Raw genomic sequence first — 15,529 nt, forward strand, 5'->3', positions numbered from 1 at the left:
TGTTTCTTTAAATTGTCTCCTCCTTTATCATCTTATGGGGGTAAGCTTTAGAAAATCATGGAAAAAGGCACGGGGGAATAGTTTTAAGAGCTTTAATATTGCACTGATCTTGTACTATCTGTTTAAGAAGCTGTTTCACACTACAGAACCAGGACCTCCTCAAGCAGGCTTGTTTCACAGTGGCTTTGCAGTGACAATGACTGGGCTCTGAAACATATTAGGGCATTTGTTTCAGTAGCACTCGTTTCCTAAAAATCAGTTAGGTAGCTGCTGATACTCCTTTATAACTTAATGTAAATTACATTGATAGCTATCTCTGTTCATTAGCAAAAAAATTGCTTACTTTCATGTTTGCAATTCGGTAAACCCAGATCTTGAGACTGCCACATGTGAAATTACCATCTGAATATCTGTGGTTGTTATTTACACAAAACCCCGGTGTTATATTCACCAGACATAGGCCCTTGTTTACATCATCTACAGAGCTCTTTACCAAATAACTCCTGTGTTCCAAAATATGATAACCTAAATTTTGAAAGTCGGGAGGGGAAGGATTAGGAAAAACAGTTGTATCCTATCAAACTATTACAAAAATAATTGTACTTTGGTTTTTTGTTTATTGTCCTGGAAATTGAGTGTTAATTTAAGAACAAACAATAATGACAATACACTTACTAGTCCCCTAGTGAGTGGTAACAGTAGAATAACTCCTAAATCCAGTAAAACCTGACCTAGCATGTCAGACAAAAAAAAAGAGCTACAATACATCAATATATAATATCATCTGTCAGACTTCTGTAGATTTCATCAGGGTTTAGTATCTTTTCCAAGATGAAACATTTTAAACTACTTTGAATTCAGTTGGCCTCTTACCCATATTCTTAACATGCCCACTCTTCTACTTTTGGTTTCTATCTGGCTACTGTACACAGAATGGAAATTGAGCTTTTTTGTTATTAAGGCCTATTCTGATCTTCAGATGTGACTGGGCATTTCCAGTGGCTGCTGATTAGTGAGAACACTGAGCAGCATACAGCTTACCTACCTTTGCCTCTCAGCAGGACTTGCAGTGCAGTAATGGTCTCTGAAGGAGAAAAACTAAGATAGAGGGAAGAGGGGAGTGGAGGGCAGCATTGAAACTACAGGGGGGGGAAAAAAAAAAAAGGAAACTTTAGGTAATAGATCCAACTGTTTCTAGGAAGGTATATCACAGCCTTAAGATTATATTATAACAGCACTATCATAACCATCAAGGTTTTATGTATGCTGGGAAACCATTTGAGTGTTTTATGTGGATTTTGAAATAATCATTTGATGATTATGTACAAGTGCTCTGGATGTGCCCTTGAATGTTTCTTACAGTGCACATGCAGGTGGCTGCAGTTCTGCGTAAATAGCTATAGGGGTTATTCTCTGTAAAATAGAGACTGTTTAGCTGTCTTTAAGGTCATGACCTTGACAGGAGTTGCTATTGTTATACAGTTACTAATAATATTTTATTTGCCTCCATTCTAAAATACACACTTTCTGTGTCTTTTTCAGCTATGTATCTAGATTAGTTCTTCTTTCCAGCAAAGAAAGTGGTCTGTTCTTAACCCAAATCAAGAACGTTCTGTGCTGTGCTTATCACTTAAATGTGTGTGGTGTCCTTAGTTTTGTCTGCCAGTTACATTCATAAAGGGAAATTAAAACCAATTTGCATTACTCAGTGTAGTGATCATTAGTCAATTTAACATTTGGATGAAGGTAATCTGAATTTTTATTTAAGTTTATTAATATTAGACTTCAATACCAAGTGTTATAAGCAAGCCAATTTAAAATAGCAATATTCTTTTGCTCACTAAATGTGAAACTCTTCTACCTTTGCCCTCCTTCAGAAGAAAAAAATGTTTCTTAAAATCTTACAAATTATTTATAACTTTTGTTTTTAATAATAAGGGGGAAACAGTGTGTTCTTTCACAAAGCAGAAATTATCCCAAGATTTGGTGTTGTCTTGGGTTTGCGTGGCAAAGTTTTGGTAGCGGCGGGGGGCGGGGGTGCTACAGGAGTGGCTTCTGTGAGAAGCTGCTAGAAGCATCCCCTATGTCTGATAGAGCCAATGCCAGCTGGCTCCAAGACAGACCCACTGCTGGCCAAGGCTGAGCCCATCAGCGACAGTGGTAGTGCCTCTGTGATAACATATTTAATAAAAAAAAGGCCCGGGACACAAACTGCAGCTGGAGTGAGGAGTGAGAATATGTGAGAGGAGCAATCCTGCAGACACCAAGGTCAGTGAAGAAGGAGGGGGAGGAGGTGCTCCAGGCGCCAGAGCAGAGATTCCCCTGCAGCCCCTGGTGCAGACCATGGTGAGGCAGCTGTGCCCCTGCAGCCCATGTTGGTCCACAGTGGAGCAGATACCCACCTGCAGCCTGGGGAGGACCCCATGCCGGAGCAGGGGGATGTGCCAGAAGGAGGCTGTGACCCCGTGGGCAGCCCGTGCTGGAGCAGGCTCCTGGCAGGACCTGTGGACCCGTGGAGAGAGGAGCCCAGGCTGGTGCAGGTTTGCTGGCAGGACTTGTGACCCCGTGGGGGACCCACGCTAGAGCAGTCTGCTCCTGAAGGACTGCACCCCATGGAAGGGACCCACGCTGGAGCAGTTCATGAAGAACTGCAGCCTGTGGGAAGGACCCACATGGGAGAAGTTGGTGGAGGACTGTCTCCCGTGGGAGGAACCCCACGCTGGAGCAGGGGAAGAGTGTGAGGAGTCCTCCCCTGAGGAGGAAGGAGCAGCAGAGGTGATGTGTGATGAACTGACCACAACCCCTGTTCCCTGTCCTCCTGCGCTGCTCGGAGGGAGGAGGTAGAGAAAATTGGGAGTGAAGTTGAGCCCGGGAAGAAGGGAGGGATGGGGGGAAGGTGTTTTAAGATTTGGTTTTATTTCTCATTACCCTACACATGTTCCTACTCAGTTTTGATTGATTAAAAAAATTAAACTAATTTTCCCCAAGTTGAGTCTGTTTTGCCCATGACGGTAATTGCTGAGTGATCTCCTTGTCCTTATCTTAACCCACGAGCTTTTCTGTTGTATTTTCTCTCCCCTGTCCAGTTGGGACACTCCAGGGGAGTGATAGAGCGGCTTTGGTGGGCACCTGGCATCCAGCCAGGGTCAAACCACCACAGGTATCCAATCTAGATCCATTTCAATTGCTAGTTTAGAATGATGAGCTTTTTTAACTTGCAAAAACATTGCAGATTTCAAAGGTGCTACTACAGACAGTTAATAAAGATCTTATTGCTTTAGGGTGTAAATAGTTGTCTTATATAGCCTGCAAGTTAAGAGAAGAAGCACGTAGGGGTATTTGGGGGTCCATTTTTGATGATTCATTGGACAGGATGTATAAAAATTATTAAGTATTTACAGGTGAAGTCAGCATATGTGGAGAGAGAAATGCAAGACCTTTCTGATCCTGTAGCTCATTTGGACACTTTTGATCTAGTTACTGATGGCACCTCATTCTCAGAGTTGTATTCAACCACTGAAGTAGATACCAAACACACCAGAAGGCGGCATATTGCTCCTGTTGCTGCTTCTCATAGAAGGCCTTATTTTAAAAAAATAGGGTTTGGGCTGAAATATTAGCCATGTGACAGTGAATTAAGACAGCAAAGCTCAGATAGCTCTTTTGGCTAATGGTCTGTCTGTCTTTGTAAAGTTTTGAGGTTCTTATCCAGAATAATCTGTAAAAAAAAGTTCTTTTAGCGTTTTTATCTAACATAATGGTTCCTTTAACTTTCTTTAAAGAGAAAGCATTGTAATGGGATATCAGGAATTGCTTGTTTAGATCAAAAAATTCTAGCAGGTAGCAAAAGGCCATAAGCCCATCTCTCTGCTCATTATTTTAAACAGTAGAATGCTTCAGTTATGCCTTCAGATTTCAGGTCTCCTTTGTTGCTGTAGGATTCTTTCATAGAATATATTCCTCATATGCTCAGTAACTTGAAAACATTTCTTTGTCTTAAATGAGAAACTCTATTAGATGATAGTATCCTCAGCATGCTGGAAAATATGGTAAAAAAAATTGTTTTCATATTTAATTTCCCATGTTTATAAGAAGACTAAGAGTTGTAAATAGCTTCTTCCGAACGCTTTTTGAAGACTAACAGAGCTCCAACAGACTTTTTCCCAATGTTTATATGTAGATGTTTCTTCAATGATGTTATCTTAGACACAAATTGAAAAAATGTGACAGTTGTGTATAATACCCTCTAGAAGGTGTTTGTTTTGGTTTCCCTTTTTCAAATCATTGCTGTGGTTCTTATTACTGAGATAAATGCTACATATTCCTGTAAAATCCTCTGATACTAGTGCAAAACTGGCTTTTAAAAAAATGGTTCATTACGCACATAATGGTACATTGCAGCGGCCTTCCCTCTGCATCTCTGGAAAACCTCTTGTTATGCTGGGCTGCTTTTAACAGGAGTTAATTAGGACCAGAAAATTGCTTGTTGGTTTTTATTGTATCCAAACCCCAGGACATGCTGCACTAATCCCACGGTGCTGTGTGGTGCTGTAAGAGAGGTGTTCAGTTCATGTTTTGGAAGTTTATTATTAGCATTGGAAATGTTCTTTACCAGATCATTTAAATTTAACTAGTTAACTCGCTCTACATATTATCATAAATTCATGTAATATGTTAGTTTGGGACTATTTTCTTCCTTATTCTCTTAGTTGAAATGTATGTTAACTATAATACAAAGTCAAAGCAGTCTTAAGTATTTCTTCCTCTTCTATTCCACATTTTTACTTACGATAATGAAAAATTAATGCAAGTCTTCTGGAGAACCCCCAGTGAGGAGTAAAGTAGTATTGCTTTATCCAAGGAGCAGACCAGGAATTGGATTTTTTAAATTTTTTTTTATCTGGGACACAGCCTCCTTTCAATTTTTGCAAGAGCAACTGAATTTGTTTTTTGTGCAGCTCTCCCCTGTAAGATGCAGGCAGAAGAGAGCCATCCCAGGATGGGGAGAAGGAACTTTACCTTTCCTCCATCATCACTCAGACCAGAATCATTTTAAAACTTGCATTTGCAGAAGTTTTATAGTTAACAGAAGGAAAAATTAAAAGCATTATTTTTACCGTCTTAATGTCAGTTTTTCTACCAACTCTGTTTTCTGTAAGCAATCTGATATCAAAAGTCTCTGTACTTCTGATTCTTTGAAAGCTGAAAATCTGTATTTTGCAGTTTAGCTGCAAAGTCAGTGGGAGCCTTGAGGCCTGGAAAAGGCCTTTGGTAAGTTATTCAGCACAGTTTTTACCTGGGCAGAGTTAACTGAAGCCTGTATTTATTTGTTGGTATAATGCTAGCCTGGTTTCCCAACAGTTGACCAAAATCCCTCACTGAGTTTTAAGGTAACAGTAATGTTGAATAAAACTAGTTTCTTTTTCTGTGGATGTAGAAGTGTTATGTATATTTGTCATTTTGCAGTTTATTCTTAATTTAATAAGAATGCCTTTAAAATGACAATGTGAAACTTCAGGGTTTTGAGTAATTACATGAAAGGCATTGTCACTATGATGTAAACTGCAAGACTTTCTAATCTACTTTTTAATGATATGACTGTTCATAGGAATAAAGATCCACTTATTTTCGCCTTCTAGCAGTCTAGTATTTAATGTACACTAAGATGGCATCATTCCTAAAAACTGCTCGCTCCACTCTCCCTCCCCAGTTGCAAGTTTGCTTTTGAAGAGCATACTCTGTGTGATTAAATAAAAGGAACTGAAAATTAGTGAGGAAATTGCATGGTCTAGCCATTTTAGAAATGAATTAAAATGGCTGCTTAGCAAAATGGAGTAATTTATCACTTATGTAGTGTTCCCTGTAAGTAATTTATCATGAGTGGCAACTGTCATCATTTTATTCTAATCTGAGGTGGTGGGGAGGGATCAGAGGCTTACATTGTGCAAGTTCATACTTCTTGTAATTGGCAACTAATTTAATAATTGTGTGTAAAACAAAACAGGAGCTAGAAAAGCTTTTCCACGTTTCTCCTCTGCTACTGCAACATGATATTATACATCACTTTGTATCAATTATGCTGTTAAATTCTTGTTGTCAGGTGGAATTTCACTTTGCATTTCAGTTTACTTACAAGTAAAACTAGTATACATTTATGTTGGATAAAAGTTGTGCAGACGTTGCTGCCCAGGATTTCAGGTGTAGTGTCTGTTTGAGATAAAACATGTACTGAGAGTGGACTTTATAAACAGAGACTATGGTAGTACAAATTAGTTGGTTAGAACAAGTAACCAAAGTCTTACTTCCCTTGTCATCCTTTTAGCGCAGCGCTTGTTCCTGGAGAAGGTCTTGAGATGGTTAGCCAGCTCCCTGGATCTTTAGAATGAATAGACACTTGTACAGCATTTTTCTGCAAAAGAATCATTTAAAGTAATAATAAGAAACCCTTGAGAAATGATTCCTGACTCCTTCTGAATAAGTTGCTCATGGTCTTAAATGCTTTGTTCTCACATCAGGATAGCCATTATTATCTCATAATGGACTTATTTCCTAATAAAGGAGAAAGAAAGTAGTGTAATGTGACCACTAAAATTGAAATATATTTTAGAATGCTTTCTGGAGCTGGTAACTGCTGTTTTTGTGGTACTGCATCTTCATCTTTCTGTAACTAATGGCAGCTCTTTTCAGACTAAAAGTTCCCATTTGCAGTGTAGCTGTTTGCTTTTAACAGCCTGTGAGTGCGACTTCCCTTATTTGCTGATTTACATGTAATAAAGATGTATCTTGTTTCTTACTCACAGTTTGCTTAAATATTACAACAATGGATTGCACAATGCATTTCTGGGTATGCTGACAAGTAAGATGCTCAAGAACAGCAATTTCAGTTCCTGCTAGAGAATCTGTTCCAGCATGCTGTATCCTTTTCAGCATACACCATATTAATAGGGCAGGGAGCCAAGTATTTGTATTTACATGATGGAGGTGGGGAAGAAATGAAACAAACAGGTGGATATTTCCTAGTTGTGGATTTGGAATCATGAATCTCATTTTCTCCCCAGATTGTTCCCTTGGAATTTTCTGTAAGGACTTGTTTAGAGGGCAAGGAGAATAGTTGCTACAAGCAAAAAAAAGAATGTGAAAAAAGGAAACATAGGAGATTCTTCTATTAAAAAAAAGTATTTAAGTGAGATAGGAACAGAAAACTGATAGTAGATAGCAACAATAGTACTCTAAAAATGAATTAAACACTAACCGTTAAAGTAGACTATCTGTACTCCATTTGAATTAATAATTTTTCAGGTTTTACCATAATTCTGTCTTTTTATGTTGGTTTTCATACTTGAGTCTTAAATTTGTTAAGCAGAGAGTAATCATTTGTTCTCTTTGAGTGCCTGCATGATTTGTTTCAGTATGCAAACCAGTAAGCCTATTTTATGTAATTGGGGAAAAAAATTAAGGTCAAATTCAGGTATAAAATTTGGAGAAATACTTTATAATCTTTATAATTTTTAAGATCCAGTGAGTGATCTGTTAATGGAAGGGTATAGGCTGGCCTTTTAAAAGGGGCAGTATGCTGAGAAGCACTGTGCATGATGCATCCTGAGATCGTTCTGGTTTCAATGGTACATACCTTATGCAGAGAGAATTCCCCTTGTATGTAATGGCAAGCCATTAGATTGCTATTACTGCAAAGTTTTCAATTCTTGATGTTTACAACAGAAGTAGCAGTTTAGGCTGTCTCGTTTCATTGTATCAGTCATCCTTGTTAATGGTTTCATCCACATGCTGTTTCGGTGTAGTTTTCCCTGGTTCCATTACTTTTCAGAAAGACTTTATAAATAAGAAGATGGAGTAATGGGTAAATGTTTGAATTTTAAATTGCCATGAAATGGAGCACAAAACAGTACATCTGCAAACATACTAGACTCTGGTTTGGCATAACTTATTTATTCAGTCCATATTTCATGTTTTGAAGATTGTACAGAAGGAACCTGGCCCTTAGAGTATCGCCAATATCAGCTTATTTTCTCTTTGAAAAGAATTCTTTTGGTAGGTAGACAGATAAGTAGACAGCACTTTACTACACTTTGTATAATAATAAATTGGTTTGCCACATGACATGGGTCCTTGTAATTCAGGTAATAAACTTATTTTAAGACTGTTGGTTTCTTCTTCTGTAAAAAAACGTTGTAGATATCAATAAATAACTTTGACTTATTCTCTCTGGACAATTTTGTTACTACCTAATAAGACCAGAGCATCCAGTCATATGCATTTCATTTAAATCAGGCATGGGCACACAATCAAATCATTATGGAATCAGCCAGACCTATTTTGTGATTTAATGCTGCCAGGGAGGAGGCTAGATATGCTGTAAAGCTTAACATAGTGCTTATGTAGGATTGTAAAATGTAGGATTTTATTATGTATGATTGTAAAATTGTAAAAGTCTGTGGAAGTATTTCTTCTGGACATTTGATCAGACCCTAAGACTTAAATGAACCTCCAAGACCTTAAGGACTTAAATGAACCTCCAGAGAAGTGAATATTAAAACTGTTGTTGAATTGAGTGGGGAACAGGGCAAATTCAAAGTAACAGAATAGGAAACATACCCGTTCTGGCAGTAGCGGGTGCTTTAATAAAACATGCTTCTTGTCTGAATCTTTTCTGTGACACAAATAGATCGTTTCTTTCTGTATTTATGCATAAGTTGTTATTCTGGATTGTAACTGTAGTAATATACAATGACTTACAGTACTCAAAATTCAAAATAAAAATGTGTTAAATTCAGTTATTGGTGTTCATATTATCTTGTGCTTTTCTATGCAGGTAATTATATTTTAGTCATTAAATGAAGTGCAACACTTCATACTGGTGAGAATGACTGCCATGCATTTTTAATGGTTTCTCTAAGTGTCATTAAGTGATAATTTGAAAAAATAAACAAACAACTAGCAGTAAACACAACTGGTTATTAATAAAGCCTGTTCTTAATTCACTTTTTAAATCAACAAAAGTTGTGGTATAAAATGTAGCAATAGGTTATAACTGCTTTTTAATGTATAACATTTGACTGGTTTATATAATTTTTTTCAGTCTGTCTATTCTAAATATATATTCTCATATCAAGAGTAAAATAGTACATCTGCTTGACATTAGAGAGTTGATACAGGAATGATCACCAGTATTGCTTTATGGCTTTTCTGTCCTGTGTCTACTCAATGAAACATTTTGACTTGTATGTGGCTCCTGCTGTATGTCTGCTAGAAATGTCTCTCTTTTTCAGTGACAGAACACAATAAGGCTTTATAACCTTATTTCCTATTCTTGTTTTTTCTGAATCTTTGCTAGCCTACACTGAAACCATACAGTGGCAGAGCTGTGGCTGTTTTATCTTCTATCTTCCCATTTCATAGCTGGGTATGGCAAGGCAGCATTGCAGTTGCAGTGTCTAATCACTTTCCAAATATCAATGCCATATGGAGTGCAAAGATGTCTGAGGTTGCATCCAAGTGATCATCAGAGGGAGTTTTACTTTTTTGTGAGGAATGCACTACTCTGAAGACTGGAGAAATGTGGAGATAGTTTGTTGCTACCTCCCCTCCCTTCAAATAATTCCTGTATTACGTGCAGTTTAGCCAAACTAGAATATTGCCATAGTAAATATTATTTGAATTCTCATGCTGTGAATATCTCTTCAAATTATAAGGAAATAGTTTTGTTGAGATACTTCCTGTGAAAAGTTACTATACGCTTAATCTCCCTTCAGTCATTTGAAACCGGTAGTTTTCAGGATTCTTTCTTCTGTAATGCCAAGAAGTGTATTTTCAGTTGAGATGCCTGTGGAGAAGTCCTGTAGTTCTTAGCAGGCAGCACCTACTGGAAAATGAGATGACTACCTAGTTGAGTATGCAGACTCTCTCATTAGCTGCTCAGTCAAGCCCTGTGACCTTTTGTCTGTCTTTTTTTTTTTTTTTTTTTTTCCCTAGCAGTAGAACTCATCAGAATAAAAATCAAAGTTCTTTTAACTATTGATACTAGAAACGAATTTCCTGATACATCAAAATGTTGTTGAATCATTTTGTTGTTTTCAACCTTAGCTTTCTAAAAGCTGTTTACATCAGAAATCTGAATGAGTTTTACTGAAAACATAGTAACTACTGAGAAAAAGGGAATTGTTGCTGTACCTACAGCTGGAGCTTGCCTGGAGGAGTTTTGGTAAAGTCAGATTTCTCTTCAGCAATGAGATTTTGAGATTGGCAGAATCACTTCTGGCCATCCTTGTGCTTCTCTGAGCTGGCTTTCCAGCAGCCTCTTAGGGACCCATAATTACTAAAACCTTAATGGCAAAGGAAACAGATGAAATGGAGCCAATCCATATCAGGAATGACGACATTCAGTCAGGGTGCCCATAGTTGCACAACTGCAAGTTTTGGAAGGTGACATTGTCTTGAATGCCACAGAGGGGAGGGTTCATCTTCTGACTCTGCAGCCCACGGGCATACTGTTGTCAGATCAGAACCTCTCCAAGATATCTGAAGTATGTATCTGACCTATCTGATAAATATCAGCACTTTACTGCATTAGTATCCTACCCTAATGGAGTCCTGTACTGTTTTGCAATGCAATGGTATTGCAATCAGGGTCCATATCAGAGTATTGCAATTACTTCTGAAGACTGAATACGTGAAACTCAACCCTGCAATGCAAAAAAGCAAATAACGGACATTTGTAGTTTGGCAGGTGAGCCAAAAAGTTAGTTTGGCAGAAAAGGTATGAAATTAAAGGTTTTTTCCGCAGTGTCCAGGTTTTTTAATCGAAGTATTTTTCTGAAGTGAAACGCTATGCTCAATTGTCGCTCCCCCCCACACACTTTAAAGTCAATGTTTAAACAAATGAATGCTAGTTTGATGCAAAATAAATAATTTGATTAAAAACTGAATGCTTCAGCATGACTTAAATAATCACTCAACTGCCAAAACTTCAGGTTCAAACTTTTTGTACAGTTTTGTTGCTGAAATTAGTGATTAAATTAAACCCCAGATTCATGAATTCTTTCCAGAAATGCCCTAATGGGCTCTCTCCCTGCTGTGAATTGGAGGAAGCTTCATATGAGAGTTGATTTTGATCAGCTCATGTGCTGGAGTGATGGCACAGTAATGTAGAAGTAAGAACTGTAGCATATCTAACAGTTGTTTACATACCTCATAGGAAAATTATGAAACATACCAGTTAATGACAGTTCTTTAGTGACATTACTGAGTATCACAGACCTTGTTATTGAAGCTAAAAGGAATGGGAAAGAGTTCAAAAATTAAAAGTGAATGCTGCAGGGTGCATATCATTGATCAAAAAGACGCTGCAGAAGAAGAGTTCAGAGTTTGCCATTACTGCTTTTCCCAAAGGGCCATCCAATGGGATCCATATGAAGTAGGTATCTTCCAGTCACAGTGATGCTGAGTTCATCTTTCCAGTGACAACTCAAGCTGGTTTTTTGTTTGTTGTTTAGTTTTGTGTTGTGGGTTGTGTTTTTTTTTTTCCCCTCTCCAGTGAAGAGGTGTAGGGTTGCTGATTTAGCCCTTTATTTTTCTCCCTCAAGAAAAATGCAATTAAGTCCAAAAGGTTTTAGCCTTCAATGCTTACAGTTATGGAGTGAGAGACACAGAAATGTTAGCCCTTCTGTTTGGTGTCTGTGGTGAGGTATTGGGAGCAGGAAGAGGTGAGGGGGCTGCAGGGGTGGCTTTTGTGAGGAGAGGCTGGGGCTGCCCCGTGCCGGACGTGGCCGACTCCAGCAGACCCACTGCAGGGCACAGCTGAGCCCTTCAGCCATGAGTGGGGTGCCTCTGGGAAAGCATGCCTAAGAAAGGGTGAAACACTGCACGGCAGCGAGGAAAAAAGTGTGAGTAGCAGCCCTGTGAGCACCAAGGTGAGAGAAGGAGGGGGAGAAGGTGCTGCAGGTGCCAGAGCAGAGATTCTCCTGCAGCCTGTGGAGAGGGGACCATGGTGGAGCAGGTGTCCACACTGCAGCCCGTGGAGGACCCCGCACTGGAGGGGATGGAGATTTCGTGGCCTGTGGAGAGCCAGGCTCATCCTGAAGGACCCATGATGGAGCAGGGGGAAAATGTGAGGAGGAAGGAGCAGCAGGGAAGAGCTGTTATGGATTGCCCACGGCTGCCATCCCCCTGTGCTACTCAGGGCAGGGTGGGGAGAGGCAGAGTTGGAAATGAAGGAATGACAGGAATGAAGTTGAGCCTGGGGAAAAGATGCAGGCAGGAAGGTGTTTTAAATTTGGCTTCCCATCATCCAAAACTATTTTAATTGCAATAAATTAGTTTTCTCCAAGTTGACTCTGTTTTGCCTGTGATGGTAATTGGTAAGAGACTTTCCTGTCTGTATCTTGACCCATGAGCTTTTTCATCTTATTTTCTTCCCCTGTCTTGTTGAGGAAAGGAAGTGAGAGAGGGACTGGGGGTGCATCTGGCAGCTGGCCAAGGTCAACACAACACAACCCTAAAGTCTTTTTCAAGTCTATGTAAATTGTGGCTCTGTTTACAGTCCAAGGTTATAATTTTGCTTGAATGAATACTCCTTCTTGCTTCTTCAGATTCTTTAGCAATAATCTAAAAAAATATGTGCCTGGCATGCATTTACACTCCCATGCCTTTTCATGTCTGTGTGAATGATCTGGCTTTACAGAAGTAGTTTACAGTGCATAAGTAGTTACAGTACGTATGTATTTATGTATACATAAATATTTTGCGTGTTGATTCATTTATGTCCTTCAGCTTTTTCTGTTACAGTTATTAAATACATGGGACAAAACTACATGTACCAAGTTGCTGCATTTAAATTTTATCATCTGTCCATTGCAGTTATTCATGCTGTTTTAGCATGCCTTTGCAGTAAACATCCGTACCAAATAAATTTGCTCTTGAGCATTTTATGCTTTTATTAAGTATTTGTTAAATGAGATGCATGGTATTCATGCAGTCTGCTGGTTTGTGCACTGAAACCCCAGAAAATGCATTGTTTGTAAATTCTTTATGCAGAATGAGCCAAGGTTTTCCTCCTCTACCGAAGCATGTTAGGGTCCAGGATACGTTGCTGTGAGTGTAGTGTTTTCCTACATGTAGGACCGATTTGGATGGTTTAAGACCTGGATAATGGGTACAGCAATTCCTGCGTATCCTTAGTGCAAGCTGCAGTGTCTACTCACCTTGTGAAACTTGTCCTAAGTGTCAAAAATTTATGCTGGATAAGAGTGGTCTGGTGATAAAATACCAAAGTCACTTTTAACTGCTTTTCTCTCCATAGTAAGCATTAGTTAGTACACCTTTAAGAACGTAATTTTTGTCAAGAATGGAATTTCATGGTTTCTAAAAAAAAAAAAAAAAAATCTCAGGACTCTTGTTCTTCTGAAACTGGGAGGGTGAGACACCACTTACGCTGGAACTTTTCTTACCATGCAACTACTTGTACTCATGAGCCTATCTATTTGAGTTCCTCCCCAGAAAGGGGATCGGGTTTGTTCATGGAGGTAGCAGCTATCTAAATATTACAGCCGTACGGAAGTCTGGTTAGGATGTAGCACATTAGGATGATACCAAGCTCCTACTGCATATTTGTTGTGTATGATGAATGGCCAATACAGGAAGCAGTCTGTGTGCTGTGTGTGATCAACTGCTTGTTGTAATAGAGGAACATTGCTTAATCTGAAACTGGAGACTGGGGATTTTTGTTTAGTTTTGTTTGTGTTTTGAGAGGTGTTATCAACACGTAGCAGGGAAGAGCATCCTTAAGGGTGCTCAGAGAGGTGATTTTTTAAATTTTTTTTTTTTAAAGAGTTTATTTACAAAATAGGCTTAGGCTATGAAATCCAGCTATGGGTTTCCTGTTACAAACTCTGATTTCTTTCATTTGGGGCAAGATACTGCTGAAGCCTGCTTTGGGCTGTATACAGAGCATATTATATGAACAGTTGCTTTGTGGTTTTTTTTTTTTTTTTATATAATAGTCTAGTATTATTTGGTTGCTGCCACAAAAAAAAAAAAATCCAAAAAATTCTGCATCAAATCTGTGAGATAGCACTTCAAAATAAATAGACCAATAATTTTTAATACTCTTATTACAAAGCAAAGTTAAGCCAAAATGCAATTGCTGTCTGGAGTCCTATCTGAAGTTACTTTGCAGTACTATCTGAATTTACTGTGCCCTACTGTCTAAGGAGAAGCATTGCAAATATCTAGCATCAGTGTTAATGTATAGTCTGCTGTAGGGGGTCATAAGCAGATGACATGGAACAACAGAAGACAGACATGCTCAGGAACTTTTCAAAAAGATATGTTCTTATATACCTGCTTTTTGCATGCTCAGTCATTCACTAGTCTTTTTTTAAGTTCACACTGTTGTTATTTCCCTTATCTATATATTTATACATATGTTCAGGTTTTGTGCTGATGGTGTTATAGAGTAATGTATGTAGCTGTTTTCTGGAGACTGAGTTTAATATCAAGAATGATGAAATTTGACATCCTCAGGTTTTCATACCTTCATCCTTACACTGCACCAATATGTACAGGTTTCCATAGAAATTTTACTAGCACTTATTATTAGCTAAACAAATAAATCCTGCCTTCCTATAGTTTTAAACCCTGTACACAGGTAGCGTAAGGTCAGCATATGTTAGGACTTATATGGAGATCATGTTTTCCCCTTATGTTATACTTGCTTTTCTGATGAGACAGAAGGCTTAGCTTCTGCTATTTGTGTTTCGTAGTCATCTTCAGGATAAACTAAGAAAATAACCTGCATGGCACATACTGGCTGGTAAAAGTACATCCTGAGAAAAAAAACTATTTGTTTACTGATCATGTTAACTTGTTCTTCAGCATGGTGCTATGTGCAGGTTTGAATGATTCTTAAATGAGTGATTTGTAATTTTGGTCTATTCACAGACCTTAGGCTAAAGCACTTTGAGATATCTAGGTTATTGGGTCTTTTTGAGATGCTGTGATTTTAGTGAGAGTTAAGAACGAAAAGATCTGGGTTTTGACTGGAATAATGCTTTCATTTGCACATTCACCTAAATGCTATGTACTTAGATGTGATCTAGATCAGATTGGTTAAATAACATTAACATGATTGCTGATGCAGTATATTTTCTGAGGTTATTCATACCCATGAAAATTCTGTAAGAAAATAGTTTAAAATATGTTCACAGTAAATCTTACAGTTTTCTTTTTTATTCATGGATTTTAAGTGTTTTAAATTGATTACTTTTTGATGCAGTGCTTACAGTAATACTGTTGAATTAGCTATGAAAATAGTTCATGCAAGTTGCTTTTAATTATGTGCCAATGTTTTATTTGTTTGTTTCTCTCCTTCTGTTTGTCAGGAAAAGAAGAATATATTGCGACATTCAAGGGATCAGAATACTTCTGCTATGATTTATCTCAGAATCCCATACAGAGTAGCAGTGATGAAATAACTCTGTCGTTTAAAACACTTCAGAGGAACGGACTGATGCTT

General features: G+C 38.2%; 1 protein-coding gene across 18 annotated transcripts in view; it reads left to right on the forward strand.

Annotated features, from left to right (window-relative positions):
- NRXN1 (neurexin 1) overlaps nt 1–15,529 on the forward strand; it is a 728,426-nt gene that overhangs the window by 239,501 nt on the left and 473,396 nt on the right. For all 18 annotated transcript variants that reach the window (XM_075708526.1, XM_075708515.1, XM_075708516.1 and 15 more), the window contains one exon: nt 15,396–15,529. This exon is cut by the window's right edge and continues 168 nt beyond it. In XM_075708526.1, coding sequence (XP_075564641.1) covers nt 15,396–15,529 — 134 coding nt within the window. The remainder of the gene's footprint in view (nt 1–15,395) is intronic.

This window comes from Pelecanus crispus, chromosome 3, assembly GCF_030463565.1.
Source record: "Pelecanus crispus isolate bPelCri1 chromosome 3, bPelCri1.pri, whole genome shotgun sequence".
Taxonomy (NCBI): Eukaryota; Metazoa; Chordata; class Aves; order Pelecaniformes; family Pelecanidae; genus Pelecanus; species Pelecanus crispus.